General features: G+C 48.1%; 1 protein-coding gene across 2 annotated transcripts in view; it reads left to right on the top strand.

Moving 5' to 3' along the window:
* NCR3LG1 (natural killer cell cytotoxicity receptor 3 ligand 1) overlaps nucleotides 1-25,438 on the top strand; it is a 127,642-nt gene that overhangs the window by 48,508 nt on the left and 53,696 nt on the right. Inside the window, exons 1-2 of one of the 2 annotated variants that reach the window (XM_069739743.1) lie at nucleotides 70-174; nucleotides 278-362. In XM_069739743.1, coding sequence (XP_069595844.1) covers nucleotides 335-362 — 28 coding nt within the window. In that variant the 5' untranslated portion in view covers nucleotides 70-174; nucleotides 278-334. Of the gene's footprint in view, nucleotides 1-35; nucleotides 363-25,438 lie in introns of those variants that run through there. The other variant, XM_069739742.1, reaches the window with a different exon arrangement.

Raw genomic sequence — 25,438 nt, 5'->3', positions numbered from 1 at the left:
GGAGATGTAATAGTGTTGGGTGGTCTCTTTTACAGCTCCGCCCTCCGCCGTTCTGACACCTGGAGATGCCGTCACTGTGGAGCTGGGAAGTGAGAAAGTCGTGTCGTGTGAAGTCACCAACTTTTATCCTAAAGATGTTACTATTCATTGGGTGCGACATGAGAAAGATTCGAGGTGTGTGGCCCTGGAGCGAGGAACCTGCACCGGTGACGCCGTCAGTAACCCGGATGGGACATTCAGTGTCACCAGTCACCAGACCTTGTATCCTACCCTGCAGGACACCGGCTTCAAATACTCATGTCTGGTGAAGCACCGATCTCTGCACCAGGAGCTGATGACGAATTTCACCCTGACGGTCACAGGTGATTCCTAAATCCTCCCCGAAATGTAATTTATGAGTGTTAGGTGTGGGCAGAGGCTCTGGAGACCTCATCATCATCTTCTTCTGTGGCCATTATTCTAGGTTTCTCCAATAGTAACTGCAAAATCACCTGAACTCCAGGGACTGTAGACCGAGGTGGAGATATAAGGAGAAAAGAAAAAACACATTAAAACTAGAGATGAGCGAATATTTCAATGTTTGATTTGGATTATGATCGCCGAATTTGCAATATTTTCCAAACATAACCAAACATCATTGGAGTCAATGGGAGGCAAAAACAAACGCATGCACAACACGCATGGCACCAAATGCTGCCAAAACACATCAAATGAGGGACAGACACCAGGAAAGTGGCCTCAAATAAGGTTGATACATAAAATGAGAATAATGGGGATAGGGGAAAATATGTGCAAGTGGGTTGAGAGCTGGCTCAGGGATAGGAAACAAAGGGTGGTTATTAATGGAGCACACTCGGACTGGGTAGCGGTTAGCAGTGGGGTACCACAGGGGTCAGTATTGGGCCCTCTTCTTTTTAACATATTTATTAATGACCTTGTAGGGGGCATTCAGAGTAGAATTTCAATATTTGCAGATGACACTAAACTCTGCAGGGTAATCAATACAGAGGAGGACAATTTTATACTACAGGATGATTTATGTAAACTAGAAGCTTGGGCTGATAAATGGCAAATGAGCTTTAATGGGGATAAATGTAAGGTCATGCACTTGGGTAGAAGTAATAAGATGTATAATTATGTGCTTAATTCTAAAACTCTGGGCAAAACCGTCAATGAAAAAGACCTGGGTGTATGGGTGGATGACAAACTTAAATTCAGTGGCCAGTGTCAGGCAGCTGCTACAAAGGCAAATAAAATAATGGGATGCATTAAAAGAGGCATAGATGCTCATGAGGAGAATATAATTTTACCTCTATACAAGTCACTAGTTCGACCACACTTAGAATACTGTGCACAGTTCTGGTCTCCGGTGTATAAGAAAGACATAGCTGAACTGGAGCGGGTGCAGAGAAGAGCGACCAAGGTTATTAGAGGACTGGGGGGTCTGCAATACCAAGATAGGTTATTACACTTGGGGCTATTTAGTTTGGAAAAACGAAGACTAAGGGGTGATCTCATTTTAATGTATAAATATATGAGGGGACAGTACAAAGACCTTTCTGATGATCTTTTTAATCATAGACCTGAAACAGGGACAAGGGGGCATCCTCTGCGGTTGGAGGAAAAAAGGTTTAAGCATAATAACAGACGCGGATTCTTTACTGTAAGAGCAGTGAGACTATGGAACTCTCTGCCATGTGATGTTGTAATGGGTGATTCGTTACTTAAATTTAAGAGGGGACTGGATACCTTTCTGGAAAAGTATAATGTTACAGGGTATATACACTAGATTCCTTGATAGGGCGTTGATCCAGGGAACTAGTCTGATTGCCGTATGTGGAGTCGGGAAGGAATTTTTTTCCCCAATGTGGAGCTTACTCTTTGCACATGGGGTTTTTTTGCCTTCCTCTGGATCAACATGTTAGGGCATGTTAGGTTAGGCTATGGGTTGAACTAGATGGACATATAGTCTTCCTTCAACCTTAATAACTATGTAACTATGTAACTATGTAATTCACCCACAGTACAAATTGCTGCATGGCACTGGAGTAATCATCCAGACATGAGGTATCGGGGTCTGGCACAGTATTTACAGCTTTCAATTGAACGTCACAGTAAGACGAGGTGGGTGAGGGATCGGTGTAGACCTCCTGTCCTGGGAGCCCTGATACCACATGCAACAGCTCAACCTGCTTTCAGGCTGAGCCACACTCAGGTGGCACAAATATCAGTTTTGTAGACTACCATTGTCAGAAAATTCTAAGGATGGTAATACGGGTAATAGTGACCAAGGAAGTGGAGGCCTGACGGTCTCGGAGGCCTACTGCTACAGGCAACACACATGAAGGACACAACCAGGAGTGTTCACATTTAAACAAATGAGGGCCTAACACCACCGAAGTGGAATAACTGTCACAATAATAGAAATAGTATAATTGGGACTGAGGCATCTTCCACTACAGCTAACCCAGGAGATGCAGACCAACCATGACTGTTCACATTTCCACAAATTTGTGTTAACATCAGCACCAGCCACAGAAGCGACACTAAAGATATCACAGACTGCAGTTACGTGACATTAATGCATCACACTAAGAAATGCAATATCACCTAGTCTGTACAGACTGCGATTGGGGTGCAAAAGACCTTGGAGATCCATGACTTGTTCATCTTGATGAAAGTTAGGTGGTCAACACTTTTTTGGCATTGACGAACTGACGTGCCGGAGGTTGTAAGTTTAGAGCTGCGATGCGAACTGTGTGCTTCACTGCTGTCTTGGGGAAAAGCTCTCTTAAGTTTGTGTAAAAGCATGTTTCGATACTCCAGCATTTGCGGGTCCCTTCCTAGGGCGGGAATCATCTGGCAAAATTTGGTTTTATAACGTGGATCTAATAAAGTGGCAACCCAGTAGTCAGAATTATTTCTAATTATTACTATATAGGGATCATGTTGGAAATAGTGTAGCAAGAAGGCACTCATATGTCAGTCTCTACCAGGAGGTCCAAGCCCATGCCGTGTTGTTGGCTGGGTAACAGTGAGGCTCGTTTCCTCCGTCCCCTCCCGCCAACCACAAACAACAGAGAGGGGAGGATTATCCTCTTCATCTGAGAGTTGCTTTCCCATCACCTCTTCCTCCTCCATTTGTTCTTTGGATCTTGCACCTTTGATAACAGTTTGTCTGTTATCATCAGCCCCCCTCGATCGCAGTAATCCACCCTCCCTTGGCACCCGCCTGTGTGACGACAGTCTTGCACTTAGAGACAATGTTATCACTTCCGTATCCTCCTCTGCTTCCTCTTCTTCTGGGACCACCATCTCCTCCTGCAGCCTATTCAAAGTCTGCTCCAGCATATAGATGACCAGAATAGGGATGCTGATGACGGCGTTGTCAGCGCTAACCATCTTACGTAATGCCCTTGGCCATGTTTACTCGCCAAAGCGTCTGTGGAGAAATGCACCCTGACAGACAGAGATTTAGTCAAGGAACAGGTGATGTCTGCGACATGCTGGTGTAGCGCAGTCACAGCTTTCTTAGAAAAGTAATGGTGACTGGGCAATTGGTACTGGGGGACTCCGATGGCCATCAGCTTTTGGAAACCATCTGTATCTACCAGGCGGAAAGGCAGCATTTCCGTGGCCAACAAATTGGAGATGGTGGAGTTCAACTGTCAGGAATCCCACCGCGCTGCCACTAATATGTTATGGTTCACGGGGAGTATAACTTTATCATCCCCACCACTCACACCAATTTGTCATGAACCGGGTTGTTTGGTTGCCCCTTTTTTTTCTGAAGGGGATTTATCTATATCCCAGTTCCCAGTTCCAGTTTGGCTCTTTCAGCTCTCTGGCGCCCCCCTTACCCTCAGGTCAGACCAGGTACTGCACCTAGGATTATTAATCACCAGAAAGGCTGCCTTCTATGTACTGGCTATTGGGCACGCTGCAGCTAAGGCGATATAACTGCTCCCACTCAGGCGGGAACAATAATAATCAACTCCGCGGTCACTACAAAGCCTCCCAATTGCACAGGAAAAATTTTGCCACCAGCTCCAATTTCTTAATTATTAATGGGTCCAGAGCGAACCCAGATTAGTAGCGTAATTCACTTCAGAGAATGCGACTGTTCGTTATAGAGCAAGGAGAGACAAGCTAGTAATTTTATATTTTTACTCCATAAAACGTTGGTAGTGTGAACAGAGGTATAAAAAGATATTATAAAGAAGACAAATATCATATGTACAATACAATTATAAATAAAATGGGATTAAAGTTGAAAAACACTTACATTTTGTTATGTCATATCATCTTATGGCTGACCGTGTGCTGTGAGGGGGGGAAGGATGAGCATATATCCAGATGCATCACCCCTGTCTCTCAGCAGGACCCCAGACAAAGACACGTGAAGACTATTGCTTCACTCACTTATTTCCTAGCCTAAAACCCAGGCACTCCCCTGTGGTGACCTCACTTAGAGGCTGAAACCTCTCCTTTACTTAGAGTTATGGCACCCATTTTTATGCCTAGCTCGCTGTATGAATCTCTTATACAGAAGACACAAGGATCTGGGTGTGCACCACGTCGGTGCGATTCTTTTAAGTGTAAACACGGTGTAATTACATGACCTGCTTACGGAGAAACCCGCTCTTTACACTCGTTGAGTTTAGCTTCTAGCGATTTCAGGGAGTTATAGATCCCTTGATGGACATCCGGAATATAAAATTCTTATATCCCTAGCCCTGATCGGTGCCAATATATATATAACCTTGAAAGAACAATAAAAGCTCAGGCTTTCTATACCAGTTTTAACCATTACCAGGTGGGATGGAGGAATGAGTAGGGTAGGGAGACTTGTATGCCCACAGCATAGAGCCATATAAATTCTTGAGAGAGGAGGAAAATGAGGGGTTTGGGATTACACACTCACGCAGAGTGGGAAGAGGGATGGGTCGGAAAGGCCCACAGCATGTGTCTGAAAGCTATGGAACTTTTAGGTAGATACTCAAACTGTTGTGAATTCGGCTCTGGGGCTCCCTCCGGTGGTTCTAAGTGGCACTTTTTGTTACGGCCGCTACCGCTACTCACCGCTCCTTGTCTGGGTCCCGCCGCGCTGTCCCCGCTTCTTCTCCTGCTGTCGCCGCTGCTCTTCTCGGCCGCTCGTCTTCTAGGTCACGGCGCGCCGGTCCCGCTTCTTCTCCTGCTGTCGCCGCTGCTCCTCTCGGCCGCTCGTTCTCCAGGTCCCGGCGCGCTGGTCCGTCTTCCTCCATTGCTGCTCGTTCCTGCAGCCCGGCTTCCGGTGGGCGGTACGCTCGTCCTCGGCGGGCCCCTCCTCCACGTCTTAGACATACTGCTCCTGCGCAGGTGCGCAGGATCCTGCGTTAGGCATTCCTTCCTGGTTTCCTGATACCGGATGTGTCTCTCCGGTGTGCTGCAGCCAATCCAGGTAGAGTGCCTACTATTTCAGGCCGCCTCCTTTGCTAGGAGGTGCCTGAGTGTCTATAGCTTTAGCTTTTGCCTCCGGTCACGTTGCTGCTGTGTCTCTGTGTCTCGTGCTGGTTCTCCCCCTTTCCCTTCAGCTCCGTCTTTGCTCTCCTTCTGTTCCAGTTCATCGTTCCTATTTTCACTCATCATCTCTCCTCTCTCCCTACAGCTCCGTCTCCGGAATTCCACTACTCCAGCCTGTCATTTCATTCCCGAGTCCTCAGTCTCCGGTCCCGTAGTCCTCGGTTCAGGTTTTCTGTTTTTGCCTCATCCTCTGTTTTCTCCCTTTCCTGAGCCGCCCCTCTTGGTATCTGCTACCGTGGATAGGAGACCTCTGGGCCTGCTCCTGACAGCCCCTGTATAGGGGTTGGTTAACATCTGGTCTACTCGCCCAGGGGTAGGTCTACTACGGTCCAGAGGGTCCACTCTCGTTCTTGCCCCTGAAACGTTAGAGTACACTCAGGCCATGGACCCCGCAGGTGCCGCGTTCTCTGCTCAGAAGGAGCTAGCACATCTGCGCGAAAATTTACAGCGCATTATGTCCTTCTTAAAGAACATGGAGTCCCGTCTGACTTCTCTGCAAACCTCCGACCCAGTTATCGCTTCTCAGATTGCAGGCCTGCAGCAAGAGCTTTCTCAGCAGCGGGATACGCAGGCACGTATGCTGTCTTATATGGCTTCCATAGACGACCGTTTATTTAATTTGCAGTCTGCTTCCACGGCTTCTGCTCAAAGTACGCAAGACTCTAATCTTGCTCCTTCACCCCATCCGTCACCTCGTCTTGGCAAACCTCCTAGGTTTGGCGGAGATCCCAAGCTTTGTAGGGGATTTCTTAACCAATGCCGCCTCCACTTTGAACTCCTCCCCCAACAATACCCTACCGATCGGGCCAAGGTGGCCTTCATGGTTTCGCATTTAGAGGGTGAGGCTTTGGCTTGGGTCAATCCCCTGTGGGAGCGGGATGATCCCATAGTCTCGCAATTAGCCTTTTTCCTTGAGACCTTCCGCCGGGTTTTTGATGAGCCCGGGTGTTATGTAGGCAATCCAGTGACACAGTGTGCCAGCAATCAGAGCACATACAGTGATCTGACAATAACCCAAAAACAATAGAACGAGCTCTGAGACGTGGAATCTCTGTAGACCGCAATACCTGAACCTATCCTAAACACAACTAAAGGCAGCTGTGGATTGCGCCTGACACTACCTATGCAACTCGGCACAGCCTGAGGAGCTGACTAGCCTGAAGACAGAAAAACAAGCCTGACTTGCCTCAGAGAAATACCCCAAAGGAAAAGGCAGCCCCCCACATATAATGACTGTTAGCAAGATGAAAAGACAAACGTAGGGATGAAATAGATTCAGCAAAGTGAGGCCCGATATTCTAGATAGAGCGAGGATAGCAAAGAGAACTTTGCAGTCTACAAAAAACCCTAAAGCAAAAAACCACGCAAAGGGGGCAAAAAGACCCACCGTGCCGAACTAACGGCACGGCGGTACACCCTTTGCGTCTCAGAGCTTCCAGCAAAACGAAATGACAAGCTGGACAGAAAAAGTAGCAACAAAAGCAAAGAAGCACTTGTCTAAGCAGAGCAGCAGGCCACAGGAAAGATCCAGAAGCTCAGATCCAACACTGGAACATTGACAAGGAGCAAGGAAGACAGAATCAGGTGGAGTTAAATAACAAAGCAGCCAACGAGCTCACCAGAACACCTGAGGGAGGAAGCTCAGAAGCTGCAGTACCACTTGTGACCACAGGAGTGAATTCAGCCACAGAATTCACAACAGTACCCCCCCTTGAGGAGGGGTCACCGAACCCTCACCAGAGCCCCCAGGCCGACCAGGATGAGCCACATGAAAGGCACGAACAAGATCTGGAGCATGGACATCAGAGGCAAAAACCCAGGAATTATCTTCCTGAGCATAACCCTTCCATTTAACCAGATACTGGAGTTTCCGTCTAGAAACACGAGAATCCAAAATTTTCTCCACAATATACTCCAATTCCCCCTCCACCAAAACCGGGGCAGGAGGCTCAACAGATGGAACCATAGGTGCCACGTATCTCCGCAACAACGACCTATGGAATACATTATGTATGGAAAAGGAGTCTGGGAGGGTCAGACGAAAAGACACAGGATTGAGAATCTCAGAAATCCTATACGGACCAATAAAACGAGGTTTAAATTTAGGAGAGGAAACCTTCATAGGAATATGACGAGAAGATAACCAAACCAGATCCCCAACACGAAGTCGGGGACCCACACGGCGTCTGCGATTAGCGAAAAGTTGAGCCTTCTCCTGGGACAAGGTCAAATTGTCCACTACCTGAGTCCAGATCTGCTGCAACCTGTCCACCACAGAATCCACACCAGGACAGTCCGAAGACTCAACCTGTCCTGAAGAGAAACGAGGATGGAACCCAGAATTGCAGAAAAATGGAGAGACCAAGGTAGCCGAGCTGGCCCGATTATTAAGGGCGAACTCAGCCAACGGCAAAAAGGACACCCAATCATCCTGGTCTGCAGAAACAAAACATCTCAGATATGTTTCCAAGGTCTGATTGGTTCGTTCGGTCTGGCCATTAGTCTGAGGATGGAAAGCCGAGGAAAAAGATAGGTCAATGCCCATCCTACCACAAAAGGCTCGCCAAAACCTTGAAACAAACTGGGAACCTCTGTCAGAAACAATATTCTCAGGAATGCCATGCAAACGAACCACATGCTGGAAGAACAAAGGCACCAAATCAGAGGAGGAAGGCAATTTAACCAAGGGCACCAGATGGACCATTTTAGAAAAGCGATCACAGACCACCCAAATGACTGACATCTTTTGAGAAACGGGAAGGTCAGAAATGAAATCCATCGAAATATGTGTCCAAGGCCTCTTTGGGACCGGCAAGGGCAAAAGCAACCCACTGGCACGTGAACAGCAGGGCTTAGCCCTAGCACAAATCCCACAGGACTGCACAAAAGTACGTACATCCCGTGACAGAGATGGCCACCAGAAGGATCTAGCCACTAACTCTCTGGTACCAAAGATTCCAGGATGACCAGCCAACACCGAACAATGAAGTTCAGAGATAACTTTACTAGTCCACCTATCAAGGACGAACAGTTTCTCCGCTGGACAACGATCAGGTTTATTCGCCTGAAACTTTTGCAACACTCGCCGCAAATCAGGGGAGATGGCAGACACAATGACTCCTTCCTTGAGGATACTCGCCGGCTCAGATGAACCCGGAGAGTCGGGCACAAAACTCCTAGACAGAGCATCCGCCTTCACATTTTTAGAGCCCGGAAGGTACGAAATCACAAAATCGAAGCGGGCAAAAAATAACGACCAACGGGCCTGTCTAGGATTCAAGCGCTTGGCAGACTCGAGATAAGTCAAGTTCTTATGATCAGTCAATACCACCACGCGATGCTTAGCTCCTTCAAGCCAATGACGCCACTCCTCGAATGCCCACTTCATGGCCAGCAACTCTCGGTTGCCCACATCATAATTACGCTCAGCGGGCGAAAACTTCCTGGAAAAGAAAGCACATGGTTTCATCACTGAGCAATCAGAACCTCTCTGTGACAAAACCGCCCCTGCTCCAATCTCAGAAGCATCAACCTCGACCTGGAACGGAAGAGAAACATCTGGCTGACACAACACAGGGGCAGAACAAAAACGACGCTTCAACTCCTGAAAAGCTTCCACAGCAGCAGAAGACCAATTGACCAAATCAGCACCCTTCTTGGTCAAATCGGTCAATGGTTTGGCAATGCTAGAAAAATTACAGATGAAGCGACGATAAAAATTAGCAAAGCCCAGGAACTTTTGCAGACTTTTCAGAGATGTCGGCTGAATCCAATCCTGGATGGCTTGGCCCTTAACTGGATCCATCTCGATAGTAGAAGGGGAAAAGATGAATCCCAAAAATGAAACTTTCTGCACACCGAAGAGACACTTTGATCCCTTCACAAACAAAGAGTTAGCACGCAGGACCTGAAAAACCATTCTGACCTGCTTCACATGAGACTCCCAATCATCTGAAAAGATCAAAATGTCATCCAAGTAAACAATCAGGAATTTATCCAGGTACTCACGGAAGATGTCATGCATAAAGGATTGAAACACTGATGGAGCATTGGCAAGTCCGAACGGCATCACTAGATACTCAAAATGACCCTCGGGCGTATTGAATGCAGTTTTCCATTCATCTCCTTGCCTGATTCTCACCAGATTATACGCACCACGAAGATCTATCTTAGTGAACCAACTAGCCCCCTTAATCCGAGCAAACAAGTCAGATAACAATGGCAAGGGATACTGAAATTTAACAGTGATCTTATTAAGAAGGCGGTAATCAATACACGGTCTCAGCGAACCATCCTTCTTAGCTACAAAGAAGAACCCTGCTCCCAGTGGTGATGACGATGGGCGAATATGTCCCTTCTCTAGGGATTCCTTCACATAACTGCGCATAGCGGCGTGTTCGGGCACGGATAAATTAAATAATCGACCTTTAGGGAATTTACTACCAGGAATCAAATTGATAGCACAATCACAATCCCTATGCGGAGGTAGGGCATCGGACTTGGGCTCTTCAAATACATCCTGATAATCAGACAAGAACTCTGGGACCTCAGAAGGGGTGGATGACGAAATCGACAAAAATGGAACATCACCATGTACCCCCTGACAGCCCCAGCTGGATACCGACATGGAATTCCAATCCAATACTGGATTATGGGTTTGTAGCCATGGCAACCCCAACACGACCACATCATGCAGATTATGCAACACCAGAAAGCGAATAACTTACTGATGTGCAGGAGCCATGCACATGGTCAGCTGGGCCCAGTACTGAGGTTTATTCTTGGCCAAAGGTGTAGCATCAATTCCTCTCAATGGAATAGGACACCGCAAAGGCTCCAAGAAAAACCCACAACGTTTAGCATAATCCAAATCCATCAGATTTAGGGCAGCGCCTGAATCCACAAACGCCATGACAGAAAACGACGACAAAGAGCATATCAAGGTAATGGACAGAAGGAATTTGGACTGTACAGTACCAATGACGGCAGACCTAGCGGACCGCTTAGTGCGCTTAGGACAATCAGAAATAGCATGAGTGGAATCACCACAGTAGAAACATAGCCCATTCAGACGTCTGTATTCCTGCCGTTCCACTCTGGTGATAGTCCTATCGCACTGCATAGGCTCAGGTTTAACCTCAGGCAATACCGCCAAATGGTGCACAGATTTACGCTCGCGCAAGCGTCTACCGATCTGAATGGCTAAAGACAAAGACTCATTCAAACCAGCAGGCATAGGAAATCCCACCATGACATCCTTAAGAGCCTCAGAGAGACCCTTTCTGAACAAAGCTGCCAGCGCAGATTCATTCCACTGAGTGAGTACTGACCATTTCCTAAATTTCTGACAATATACTTCTATATCATCCTGACCCTGGCACAAAGCCAGCAAATTTTTCTCAGCCTGATCCACTGAATTAGGCTCATCGTACAGTAATCCGAGTGCCAGGAAAAACGCATCGACACTACTCAATGCAGGGTCTCCTGGCGCAAGAGAAAATGCCCAGTCTTGAGGGTCGCCGCGCAAAAAAGAAATAATAATCAAAACCTGTTGAATAGGATTACCAGAAGAATGAGGTTTCAAGGCCAGAAATAGCTTACAATTATTTTTGAAACTTGGAAACTTAGTTCTATCTCCAAAAAACAAATCAGGAATAGGAATTCTTGGTTCTAACATAGATTTCTGATCAATAGTATCTTGAATCTTTTGTACATTTATAACGAGATTATCCATTGAAGAGCACAGACCCTGAAAATCCATGTCCACACCTGTGTCCAGAAACACCCAAATGTCTAGGGGGAAAAAAAAAAAAAAGTGAACACAGAGCAGAGAAAAAAAAAAAATGATGTCAGAACTTTTTCTTTCCCTCTATTGAGAATCATTAGTTGGCTCCTAGTACTGTTATGTCTGCTAATGAAAGGTGTAATGAAGGCAATCCAGAGACACAGTGAGCCTAGCGATCAGAGCGCACACAGTGATCTGACAAATACCCAAAAACAAAAAGAACGAGCTCTGAGACGTGGAAAGTCTGTAGACTGCACACCTGATCCTATCCTAAACACAACTAAAAGTGGCTGTGGATTGCGCCTAACCACTACCTATGCAACTCGGCACAGCCTAAGAAACTAGCTAGCCTGAAGATAGAAAAATAGGCCTGACTTGCCCCCAGAGAAATACCCCAAAGGAAAAGGCAGCCCCCCACATATAATGACTGTGAGTAAGATGAAAAGACAAAACGTAGGAATGAAATAGATTCAGCAAAGTGGGGCCCGATATTCTTAGACAGAGAGAGGACAGTAAAGCGAACTTTGCAGTCTACAAAAAACCCTAAAGCAAACCCACGCAAAGGGGGCAAAAAAGACCCACCGTGCCGGACTAACGGCACGGCGGTACACCCTTTGCGTCTCAGAGCTTCCAGCAAAACAAAAGACAAGCTGGACAGAAAAAAGGCAACAAAATAGCAAAAAAGCACTTAGCTATACAGAGCAGCAGGTCACAGAAACAATCAGGAGAAGCTCAGATCCAACACTGGAACATTGACTAGGAGCAAGGATAGCAGCATCAGGTGGAGTTAAGTAACGAAGCAGCTAATGAGCTCACCAGAACACCTGAGGAAGGAAGCTCAGGAGCTGCAGTACCACTTGTGACCACAGGAGTGAATTCAGCCACAGAATTCACAACAAACATAGATTTCTGATCAATAGTATCTTGAATCCTTTGTACATTTGTAACGAGATTATCCATTGAATTGCACAGACCCTGAATATCCATGTCCACACCTGTGTCCTGAAACACCCAAATGTCTAGGGGAAAAAAAAGACTGAACACAGAGCTGAGAAAAAAAAATGATGTCAGAACTTCTTTTTTCCCTCTATTGAGAATCATTAGGTTTGGCTCCTTGTACTGTTTTGTAGGCAATCCAGTGACACAGTGTGCCAGCAATCAGAGCACATACAGTGATCTGACAATAACCCAAAAACAATAGAACGAGCTCTGAGACGTGGAATCTCTGTAGACCGCAATACCTGAACCTATCCTAAACACAAAGGCAGCTGTGGATTGCGCCTGACACTACCTATGCAACTCGGCACAGCCTGAGGAGCTGACTAGCCTGAAGACAGAAAAACAAGCCTGACTTGCCTCAGAGAAATACCCCAAAGGAAAAGGCAGCCCCCCACATATAATGACTGTTAGCAAGATGAAAAGACAAACGTAGGGATGAAATAGATTCAGCAAAGTGAGGCCCGATATTCTAGATAGAGCGAGGATAGCAAAGAGAACTTTGCAGTCTACAAAAAACCCTAAAGCAAAAAACCACGCAAAGGGGGCAAAAAGACCCACCGTGCCGAACTAACGGCACGGCGGTACACCCTTTGCGTCTCAGAGCTTCCAGCAAAACGAAATGACAAGCTGGACAGAAAAAGTAGCAACAAAAGCAAAGAAGCACTTGTCTAAGCAGAGCAGCAGGCCACAGGAAAGATCCAGAAGCTCAGATCCAACACTGGAACATTGACAAGGAGCAAGGAAGACAGAATCAGGTGGAGTTAAATAACAAAGCAGCCAACGAGCTCACCAGAACACCTGAGGGAGGAAGCTCAGAAGCTGCAGTACCACTTGTGACCACAGGAGTGAATTCAGCCACAGAATTCACAACACCCGGGCGCCTAGCCTCCACGACCGAGTCGCTTTTCAACCTGCAACAGGGCTCCCTTACTGTCGCTCAGTACGCTATCCGCTTTCGCACCCTAGCCTCCGAGTTAGGGTGGAACAATGAGGCCCTGGTTGGCGCTTTCTGGCGAGGTCTATCTAGTCGGATAAAAGATGAGTTGGCAGGACGGGATACTCCGACCTCGTTAGAAGATCTCATTTCTCTGTCAACACGCATTGACCTTCGCTTCCAGGAGCGAACTCGTGAGTCCACTAGAGAGAGGAGGTCTGTTCGTCCTTCACCATCAGTCCGTAGGTCAGGGAGTCCGCGGTCTTCGTTGTCTTCTTCGGCCTCTGCACCAGAACCTATGCAGGTAGATCGGGTCAAGCTGGCTGAGCAGCGTCGTCGGGAGAGACGTTCCCAGGGACTCTGCTTTTATTGTGGTAGCGCTTCCCATCTACTGCGAGCATGCCCCGAGAGACCGGAAAACTCCTCCGCCTAGGACAGGTAAGAGAGGCCTCCCTAGGTGTTTCTGATTCCTCTCAACCCTTGTGTCTGTCTGTCCTGTTTGTTCTTAATCAGAAACGATTTTCTGAAATAGCGTATGTGGATTCGGGTGCGGCAGGCAATTTTATCAGTCTTGAGGCAGTTCGGAGGCTTCGCGTTCCAGTTCTCTCTTTGGACTCTCCTCGTCTGATCGCTTCAGTGGATGGAAGACCCTTGCAGGATGCCATCACCTTGGTTACGGAAGAGATTGAATTATGGATCGGGGCCCTACATCGTGAGAAGATCACTTTCTATGTTCTCCCTAACCTCGCTCATGCTTTGCTTCTAGGGTTGCCTTGGCTCCGAATGCATGAACCTACTCTTGACTGGCGGTCTGGTGACGTACTCCGTTGGGGCTCTACGTGTCAAAAACAGTGTCTCTTGTCTGTTAGCCCTGTGGCTCCGCCCTCTGCAGTTTCCGTTCCCTCTGGTTTACCCTCTCCGTACTGGTCCTTCATAGACGTTTTTGATAAGAAAGAGGCTGAGACTCTTCCTCCGCATCGTGCCTACGACTGTCCGATCGAACTCCTTTTCGGTTCCACTCCGCCTAGAGGAAGAATTTACCCACTCTCTCCGGCTGAGACTAAAGCCATGTCTGAGTATATCCAAGAAAATTTGTCCAGAGGATTTATCCGAAAGTCATCTTCTCCCGCAGGTGCGGGATTCTTCTTCGTCAAGAAGAAAGACGGGTCACTTCGTCCTTGTATCGACTACAGAGGTCTGAACAACATTACGATCAAGAACAAGTATCCTCTGCCGCTCATTCCGGAACTCTTTGATCGACTTAAAGGAGCGCGAATTTTCACTAAATTAGATCTTCGGGGTGCTTACAACCTTGTCCGAATTCGAGCCGGTGATGAATGGAATACCGCATTTAACACTCGAGACGGTCATTATGAATACCTAGTCATGCCGTTCGGTCTCTGCAACGTCCTGCGGTCTTCCAAGAATTCGTTAATGACATCTTCCGTGACCTTCTCTACTCCTGTGTTGTGGTGTATCTTGATGACATCCTGGTCTTTTCTGTAGACTTACTGTCCCACAGAAGAAGTGTTCGTTTGGTTTTGCAACGTTTAAGAGAGAATCGCCTTTATGCCAAGTATGAGAAGTGTCTCTTCGAACAAACGTCTTTGCCTTTTCTCGGATACATCATTTCGGATGCCGGCCTCAAGATAAATCCAGAAAAGGTGAATGCCATTCTCCATTGGCCACGTCCCTATGGAATAAAAGCCGTTCAACGGTTTCTCGGCTTCGCTAACTACTACAGGCAGTTCATATCTCATTTCTCCTCCATAATTCGGCCTCTCTCTGCTCTCACTCGCAAAGGTTCCAACCCGAAGACTTGGACTACGGAGGTCGAGAATGCCTTTGTACTCCTGAAGAAGTCCTTTTCTTCCGCTCCAGTACTTCACCATCCAGAGGTTAATAAACCATTCGGTCTCGAGGTGGATGCCTCTTCCACGGGTGCCGGAGCAGTACTCTCCCAAAGGTCTCAAATGGGTCGATTAGTTCCGTGCGGTTTCTTTTCTAAAACGTTCTCTGCTTCTGAACGTAATTATACCATTGGGGACCGTGAACTCTTGGCCATAAAGCTAGCTTTGGAAGAATGGAGGCATCTTCTTGAAGGAGCTGTTCATCCTTTTGTGATTTTCTCTGACCATAAGAATTTGGCTTACCTTCAAACTGCGCACAGACTTAATCCACGGCAAGCTCGATGGTCCCTGTTCTTTGCTCGCTTCGATTTCGAGCTCCGTTTTCGGCCTGGTGACAAGAATGTCAAGGCAGATGCTCTGTCCAGACTTTCTCAGCCAGAGGACATTGACGAAGAACCTGTGCATATCCTGGATCCCTTCAAAGTCGTCACGGTGGCTCCTCTTAAGATGATTCGCCCTCCTCCGGGTAAAACACTAGTGACGGAGGATGACAAGATGAGAGTGCTTCGTTGGGGTCATTCCTCTAAATTGGCAGGTCATGCTGGAATAAAGAAGACCTTCCTTCTCATCTCTCGCTACTACTGGTGGCCTTCGCTACGCCAGGATATCAAAGACTTTGCCGCCTCTTGTCCTTCCTGTGCTAAGTACAAGGTGCCAAGACAATTACCTCGGGGGAGTCTGCTTCCACTTCCCGTACCTTCCTGTCCGTGGCAACATATCGCCATGGACTTCATTACTGATTTACCGAAATCCTCTGGTTGTACTGTCATCCTAACGGTCGTAGATCGGTTTTCTAAAATGGCTCATTTTGTTCCTCTGCCTGGACTACCCTCGGCTCCTGAGTTGGCGAAAATTTTTATTTCCAATATTTTCAGACTCCATGGTTTTCCTCAAAACATCGTGTCTGACCGAGGAGTTCAATTTACGTCACATTTTTGGAGGGAGTTATGCAAACTCTTGAAGGTGTCGCTGGATTTTTCGTCTGCTTATCATCCACAGACTAACGGCCAAGCGGAACGTACGAATCAAATTGTGGCTTCCTATCTTCGTCATTTCATCAACGTCCACCAAGATGACTGGGTCAGCCTTTTGCCTTGGGCCGAGTTCGCCTATAATAATCACTCTAACGAGTCCTCCGCTAAGTCTCCTTTTTTCATTGTCTTCGGTCAGCATCCGAATATGCCCCTCCCAATTTCTTCCGTGTCTGGAGTTCCGGCAGCAGATTCTTTATCTTCTAAATTCTCTGCAATCTGGGGTGAAGTTGAAGAGGCCCTCAATTTGGCCTCTGCTAAGATGAAGAGACATGCCGACAAGAGGCGTTTAGATTCTTCTCCATTTTCTCCTGGCGATAAGGTCTGGCTTTCCTCGCGTTATATTAGGCTCAAGATTCCATCCTATAAACTTGGTCCCCGCTACATCGGTCCTTTTGAGGTTCTGAGTCAAGTCAACGATGTCGCCTACAAGCTGAAGTTGCCTGCCTTGCTCCGTATTCCCAATACTTTCCATGTGTCCTTGCTCAAACCTGTTACTCTTAATCGCTTCCATCCTGCTTCTGGTGCCTCTCCTCAGTCTGTCTGCGCCGATAACATTTTTGAGGTAAAGGATATTTTAGCCATGAAGAGGGTTCGTGGGAGAGATTTTTTCCTGGTGGATTGGAGGGGTTTTGGTCCTGAGGAGAGATCGTGGGAGCCTCGGGAGAATACCAATGCTCCTCGACTTCTTAACAAATTCCTCTCCGGGATTGGGAGAGGGGATTTTAAGGAGGGGGGTACTGTTACGGCCGCTACCGCTACTCACCGCTCCTTGTCTGGGTCCCGCCGCGCTGTCCCCGCTTCTTCTCCTGCTGTCGCCGCTGCTCCTCTCGGCCGCTCGTCTTCTAGGTCACGGCGCGCCGGTCCCGCTTCTTCTCCTGCTGTCGCCGCTGCTCCTCTCGGCCGCTCATTCTCCAGGTCCCGGCGCGCTGGTCCGTCTTCCTCCATTGCTGCTCGTTCCTGCAGCCCGGCTTCCGGTGGGCGGTACGCTCATCCTCGGCGGGCCCCTCCTCCACGTCTTAGACATACTGCTCCTGCGCAGGTGCACAGGATCCTGCGTTAGGCATTCCTTCCTGGTTTCCTGATACCGGAATTGTCTCTCCGGTGTGCTGCAGCCAATCCAGGTAGAGTGCCTACTATTTCAGGCCGCCTCCTTTGCTAGGAGGTGCCTGAGTGTCTTTAGCTTTAGCTTTTGCCTCCGGTCACGTTGCTGCTGTGTCTCTGTGTCTCATGCTGGTTCTCCCCCTTTCCCTTCAGCTCCGTCTTTGCTCTCCTTCTGTTCCAGTTCATCGTTCCTATTTTCACTCATCATCTCTCCTCTCTCCCTACAGCTCCGTCTCCGGAATTCCACTACTCCAGCCTGTCATTTCATTCCCGAGTCCTCAGTCTCCGGTCCCGTAGTCCTCGGTTCAGGTTTTCTGTTTTTGCCTCATCCTCTGTTTTCTCCCTTTCCTGAGCCGCCCCTCTTGGTATCTGCTACCGTGGATAGGAGACCTCTGGGCCTGCTCCTGACAGCCCCTGTATAGGGGTTGGTTAACATCTGGTCTACTCGCCCAGGGGTAGGTCTACTACGGTCCAGAGGGTCCACTCTCGTTCTTGCCCCTGAAACGTTAGACTTTTGTGAGTTCTGCTCTTGGGCTCCCTCCGGTGGTTTTAAGTGGAATGGCTGCTCCTTGGATTTAGCAGTCTGCAGCTGCTTCCACTGATTGTCTTTCTGCTCGGCTATTTATGCCTGGCTATTTCCTTCAGCCAGTGCCACTTGTCAATGGTTCCTGGTTGGATTCACATCTCTGCTTGGATTTCCCTGATATCCTGACCAGTTCAGCAAAGATAAGTCCTTGCTTTGTTCTTTTCTGTCTACATGCGGTGGACTTAATTGTTCTGTACATTCTATGTTTTTTTTGTCCAGCTTGTCAGTATGGATTTATTCAGTTAAGCTGGAAGCTCTGGGAAGCAGATTTGCCCTCCACACCTTTAGTCAGGTGTGGAGATTTTTGTAAACTCTGTGGTGGATTTTTCTTGTTTTTTTAATACTGACCGCACAGTATTCTGTCCTGTTCTATCTATCTAGCTTAATGGATCAGAGACGTGGATACTGGCAGATTCCCCTGAGCCCCGAGGTGCAGGAGAAGTTCACCTTTATCACACCCTTCAGACTGTACGAGTATGAGTTCGGCATGAAGAATGCCCCTGCCACTTTCCAGCGGATGGTCAACCACCTGCTTCAAGGACTGGAGAAGTATGCAGCGGCGTACTTGGATGACATTACCATCTTCAGTTCCTCCTGGGGTGAACACCTGCAGCATCTCCAGGAGGTGCTCAGACGAATTCAACAAGCAGGTCTGACCATCAAGCCGGGAAAGGGCACCAATATGTCACGGATCTCAAGGAAGATAACTTTATCATCCCCACTGCTCAGACCAATTTGTCATGAACCGGGGTTGTTTGATTGCTCCTGGTTCTTTTCTGAAGGGGATTTATCTATATCCCACTTCACAACTTCACAGTTCCGTTTTGTAACTTGCAGCTCTCTGGCGCCTCCCTTACCCTCAGGTCAGACAGAGTACTGCACCTAGGATAATTAGTCGCCAGAAAGGCTGCCTGCTATGTACTGGGTATTGGGCACGCTACAGCGAGGACGATATAACTACTCCCACTCAGGCGGGAACAATAATTATGAATGCCGTCTGTCGCTACAAAGTCTCCCAAACGCACAGGACAAATCCGCTGCCACCAGCTCTGATTTCTTAATTAATAGCCCACCCAAATTAGTAGCGTAATTCACTTCAGAGGACATGACAGTACGCTATAGAGCAAGAAGAGAAAAGCTAGTAATTTTATATTTTACTCCAAAAAAACGTTAGGCAGTGTTTACAGAAGTATAAAAAGATATTATAAAAGTAGACAAGTATTGTATGTACAGTACAATTACAAATAAAATGGGATTAAAGTTGAAAAACACTTACAGTTCGTTATGATGCATTTCAGATCTGTCTCGCAGCTAGACCCAGGACAAAGGACTAGTGAAGACTGATGTCTTACTCACTTATCTCTGAGCCCAAGGCATTCCCCCGTGGTGACCTCACTCAGAAGCTGAATACTCCCCTTCCTTAGAGTTATGACAAGCCATTTCTATACATAACTCGCTGTATGAACCTCATAGAAGAACGACACAATGATCATGATGCTCACCACGTCATGGGGGTTCTTTTAAGTTTAAACACGGCGTAGATATATGACCCGCTTATGGAGAAATCCATTAGTTGCATTTCGTTGGGTTTAGATCCTAGCTATTTCAGTGAGCTATAAATCTCTCGGTGGACATTCAGAATATGTAACCCTTATATCTCTATCCCTGATCGGTGCCATTATACATAACTTTTCAAAAACAACAGAGTCCCATGCGGTTTGAAAGTTCCTGTACCAGTTATAGCTGGTATCAGGCGGGAGGGGGGATGAGGGGTTTAGGAAGAAGACTGGCTTTCACAGTGCAAAGCCATAAAAATTCCTCAGCGATTTCAGTGAGTGTTGCTGGCAGGCTGGTCTCACATTACAGCTATATAGCAGGGGGGGAGGGAGGAAGAGTGGCTTAGAATTCCAGCCTTGTGCTGGCAGGCAGAGGAAACTTCAGCTGATAGCTCTGTATGTGTAATTGAAGTAATAAGAATTTCTTCCTATTTCCTGACATTGTCCTCTACAGTTCTGTGCCAAGTGCTGAGCTGCCACATACGGTACAGACCAAAAGTTTGGACACACCTTCTCATTTAAAGATTTTGCTGTATTTTCATGACTATGAAAATTGTACATTCACACTGAAGGCATCAAAACTATGAATTAGCACATGTGGAATTATATACTTAACAAAAAAGTGTGAAACAACTGAAAATATGTCTTATATTCTAGGTTCATCAAAGTAGCCACCTTTTGCTTTGATGACTGCTTTACTCGCTCTTGGCATTCTCTTGATGAGCTTCAAGCGTTAGTCACCGGAAATGGTTTTCTCTTATCAGGTGTGCCCTGTCAGGTTTAATAAGTGGGATTTCTTGCCTTATAAATGGGGTTGGAACCATCAGTTGTGTTGTGCAGAAGTCTGGTGGATACACAGCTGATAGTCCTACTGAATAGACAGTTAGAATTTGTATTATGGCAAGAAAAAAGCAGCTAAGGAAAATGAGTGGCCATCATTACTTTAAGAAATGAAGGTCAGCCAGTCTAAAAAATTGGCAAACTTTGAAAGTGTCCCCAAGTGCAGTGGCAAAAACTATCAAGTGCTACAAAGAAACTGGCTCACATGAGGACCGCCCCAGGAAAGGAAGACCAAGAGTCACCTCTGCTTCTGAGGATAAGTTTATCCGAGTCACCAGCCTTAGAAATCGCAGGTTAACAGCAGCTCAGATTAGAGACCAGGTCAATGCCACACAGAGTTCTAGCAGCAGACACATCTCTACAACAACTGTTAAGAGGAGACTTTGTGCAGCAGGCCTTCATGGTAAAACAGCTGCTAGGAAACCACTGCTAAGGACAGGCAACAAGCAGAAGAGACTTGTTTGGGCTAAAGAACACAATAAATGGACATTAGACCAGTGGAAATCTGTGCTTTTGTCTGATGAGTCCAAATTTGAGATCTTTGGTTCCAACCACCGTGTCTTTGTGAGATGCAGAAAAGGTGAACGGATGGACTCTACATGCCTGGTTCCCACCGTGAAGCATGGAGGAGAAGGTGTGATGGTGTGGGGGTGCTTTGCTGGTGACACTGTTGGGGATTTATTCAAAATTGAAGGCATACTGAACCAGCATGGCTACCACAGCATCCTGCAGCAGCATGCTATTCCATCCGGTTTGCGTTTTGTTGGACCATCATTTATTTTTCAACAGGACAATGACCCCAAACACCTCCAGGCTGTGTTAGGGCTATTTGACCAAGAAGGAGAGTGATGGGGTGCTACGCTAGATGACCTGGCCTCCACGGTCACCAGACCTGAACCCAATCGAGATGGTTTGGGGTGAGCTGGACCGCAAAGTGAAGGCAAAAGGGCCAACAAGTGCAAAGCATCTCTGGGAACTCCTTCAAGATTGTTGGAAGACCATTCCCGGTGACTACCTCTTGAAGCTCATCAAGAGAATGCCAAGAGTGTGCAAAGCAGTCATCAAAGCAAAAGGTGGCTACTTTGAAGAACCTAGAACATAAGACATAATTTCAGTTGTTTCACACTTTTTTGTTAAGTATATAATTCCACATGTGTAAATTTATACCGTAGTTTTGATGCCTTCAGTGTGAATTTACAATTTTCATAGTCATGAAAATACAGAAAAATCTTTAAATGAGAAGGTGTGTCCAAACTTTTGGTCTGTACTGTATATCACTATTTCTAGACACACTGCCAGAACCAAACCACTGTAATAATCCCAGGAACTGGAGTGCGCAGGACGCTCAGAACTACGGGCTATGGGTGCACTAGAAGTACAGGCTATGGCTGCACTAGAGGTACAGGCTATGGCTGCACTAGAGGTATGGGCTATGGGCGCACTAGAAGTACGGGCTATGGGCGCACTAGAGGTATGGGCTATGGGCGCACTAGAGGTATGGGCTATGGGCGCACTAGAAGTATGGACTATGGGTGCACTAGAAGTACGGGCTATGGGTGCACTAAAAGTACGGGCTATGGGTGCACTAGAAGTACGGGCTATGGGCGCACTAGAGGTATGGGCTATGGGCACACTAGAGGTATGGGCTATGGGCGCACTAGAAGTATGGGCTATGGGTGCACTAGAGGTATGGGCTATGGGCGCACTAGAAGTATGGGCTATGGGTGCACTAGAGGTACGGGCTATGGGCGCACTAGAGGTACGGGCTATGGGCGCACTAGAGGTATGGGCTATGGGCGCACTAGAAGTATGGGCTATGGGTGCACTAGAGGTATGGGCTATGGGCGCACTAGAGGTATGGGCTATGGGCGCACTAGAAGTACGGGCTATGAGCGCACTAGAGGTATGGGCTATGGACGCACTAGAGGTATGGGCTATGGGCGCACTAGAAGTATGGGCTATGGGTGCACTAGAAGCACGGGCTGTAGGTGCACTAAAAGTACGGGCTATGGGTGCACTAGAAGTACGGGCTATGGGCGCACTAGAGGTACGGGCCATGGGTGCACTAGAGGTATGGGCTATATGGGCACACTAGAAGTATGGGTTATGGATACACTAGAAGTACGGGCTACGGGCGCACTAGAGGTATGGGCTATTGGCGCACTAAAGTTATGGGCTATGGGCACACTAGAAGTATGGGCTGTTGGCACACTAGAGGTACGGGCTGTGGGCACACTAGTGGTACCGGCTTTGGGTGCACTAGAGGTACGGGCTATGGGCGCACTAGAGGTACGGGCTATGTGCGCTCTAGAGGTACGGGCTATAGGCGTACTAGAGGTATGGGCTACGGGCTCAATAGAAGTTCAGGCTTTGGGCGCACTAGAAGTACGGGCTATGGGCGCACTAGAGGTATGGGCTATAGGCGCACTAGAGGTACGGGCTGTGGGCACACTAGTGGTACCGGCTTTGGGTGCACTAGAGGTACGGGCTATGGGCGCACTAGAGGTACGGGCTATGTGTGCTCTAGAGGTACGGGCTATAGGCGTACTAGAGGTATGGGCTACGGGCTCAATAGAAGTTCAGGCTATGGGTGCACTAGAAGTACGGGCTATGGGCGCACTAGAGGTATGGGCTATAGGCGCACTAGAGGTGTGGGCTATGGGCGCATTAGATGTATGGGTTATGGGAGCACTAGAGGTATGGGCTATCGGCGGACTAGATGTACCGGCTATGGGCGCACTAGAAGTATGGGCTATGAGCGCACTAGAAGTACGGGCTATGGGCGCACTAGAATTACTGGCTATGGACACACTAGAGGTACAGGCTATGGGCGCACTAGAGGTACAGGCTATGGGCACACTAGAAGCATAGGCTATGGGCGCACTAGAAGTACGAGTTATGGGTGCACTAGAGGCACGGGCTATGGGCGCACTTGACGTATGGGCTATTGGCACACTAGAGGTATGGGCTGTGGGCACACTAGAGGTATAAGCTGTGGGCGCACTAGAGGTACGGGCTTTGGGCGCACTCGAAGTACGGGTTATGGGTGCACTAGAGGTATGGGCTATGGGTGCACTAGAGGTACGGGCTATGTGAGAACTAGAAGTATAGGCCATGGGTGCACTAGAAGTACGAGTTAAGGGCGCACTAGAGATATGGGCTGTAAACGCTCTAAAGGTATGAACTATGGATGCACTAAAGGTGCGGGCTATGGGCGCACTAGAAGTATAAGCTATGGGCGAACTAGCGGTATGGGCTATGGGCGTACTAGACATATGGGCTATGGGCGCACTAGAGGTACGGGCTATGGGAGCACTAGACGTATGGGCTACGGACGCACTGGAGGTACGGGCTATGGGGGCACTAGAGGTACGGGCTATGGGTGCTCTAGAAGTACGGGCTATGGGCGCACTAGAGGTACAGGCTATGGGCGCACTAGAAGTACGAGTTATGGGTGCACTAGAGGCACGGGCTATGGGCGCACTAGACGTATGGGCTATTGGCACACTAGAGGTATGGGCTGTGGGCACACTAGAGGTATAAGCTGTGGGCGCACTAGAGGTACGGGCTTTGGGCGCACTCGAAGTACGGGTTATGGGTGCACTAGAGGTACGGGCTATGGGTGCACTAGAGGTACGGGCTATGTGAGAACTAGAAGTATAGGCCATGGGTGCACTAGAAGTACGAGTTAAGGGCGCACTAGAGATATGGGCTGTAAACGCTCTAAAGGTATGAACTATGGATGCACTAAAGGTGCGGGCTATGGGCGCACTAGAAGTATAAGCTATGGGCGAACTAGAGGTATGGGCTATGGGCGTACTAGACGTATGGGCTATGGGCGCACTAGAGGTACGGGCTATGGGAGCACTAGACGTATGGGCTACGGACGCACTGGAGGTACGGGCTATGGGCGCACTAGAGGTACGGGCTATGGGTGCTCTAGAAGTACGGGTTATGGGTGTACTAGAGGTACGGGCTATGGACACACTAGAAGTACGGGCTATGGGAGAACTAGAAGTATAGGCCATGGGTGCACTAGAAGTACAGGCTATCGGCGCTCTAGAGGTATGGGCCATGGGCGCACTAGAGTTATGGGCTATGGGCGCACTAGAAGTATGGGCTATGGGCGCACTAGAAGTATGGGCTATGGGCGCACTAGAATTACTGGCTATGGGCGCACTAGAGGCACGGGCTCTGGGCACACTAGACGTATGGGTTATGGGTGCACTAGAGGTATGGGTTATGGGCACACTAGAGGTGCGGGCTATGGGCGCACTAGAAGTATGGGTTATGGGTGCACTAGAGGCACGGGCTATGGGTGCACTAGAGGTACGGGCTATAGGAGAACTAGAAGTATAGGCCATGGGTGCACTAGAAGTACGGGCTAAGGGCGCACTAGAGGTATGGGCTATGGGCGCACTAGAGGTATAGACTATGGACGCACTAGAGGTACGGGCTATGGGTGCACTAGAAGTACGGGTTATGGGTGCACTAGAGATACGGGCTATGGGTGCTCTAGAAGTACCAAAACCAGGGATTCAAGCTTCAGGAGGCTAATTTGCATATTCCAGGTGCCTTCTGGGAGAAGCGAAGTCTCCCTAAGCTAGAAGATCGTTGGGTACAGCCGGGACCAGCTGCTTCGAAAGCATCACCAAACCAGGGATTCAAGCTTCAGGAGGCTAATTTGCATATTCCAGGTGCCTTCTGGGAGAAGCGAAGTCTCCCTAAGCTAGAAGATCGTTGGGTACAGCCGGGACCAGCTGCTTCGAAAGCATCACCAAACCAGGGATTCAAGCTTCAGGAGGCTAATTTGCATATTCCAGGTGCCTTCTGGGAGAAGCGAAGTCTCCCTAAGCTAGAAGATCGTTGGGTACAGCCGGGACCAGCTGCTTCGAAAGCATCACCAAACCTTTGCCTGTAGGACATTATTGCAAGAGAGCTTGGCTGAGTAGATTACACAAGAAGGAAAACACACAGCAAGTCAGCAGGATCTAGGAGCAACATGGCAGATGTGACAACCTACATGGTGAGCTGCAGCATGTGCTACATGTTCACAGATCGACCAGAAGAAGAATCCAATTTCACCTGTCAGAAGTGTAGACTAGTGGCCCTTTTAGAAGAAAAGGTGCGG

Source organism: Ranitomeya imitator, chromosome 9 (assembly GCF_032444005.1).
Source record: "Ranitomeya imitator isolate aRanImi1 chromosome 9, aRanImi1.pri, whole genome shotgun sequence".
NCBI lineage: Eukaryota > Metazoa > Chordata > Amphibia > Anura > Dendrobatidae > Ranitomeya > Ranitomeya imitator.
This window is presented reverse-complemented; position numbering and strand designations above follow the sequence as displayed.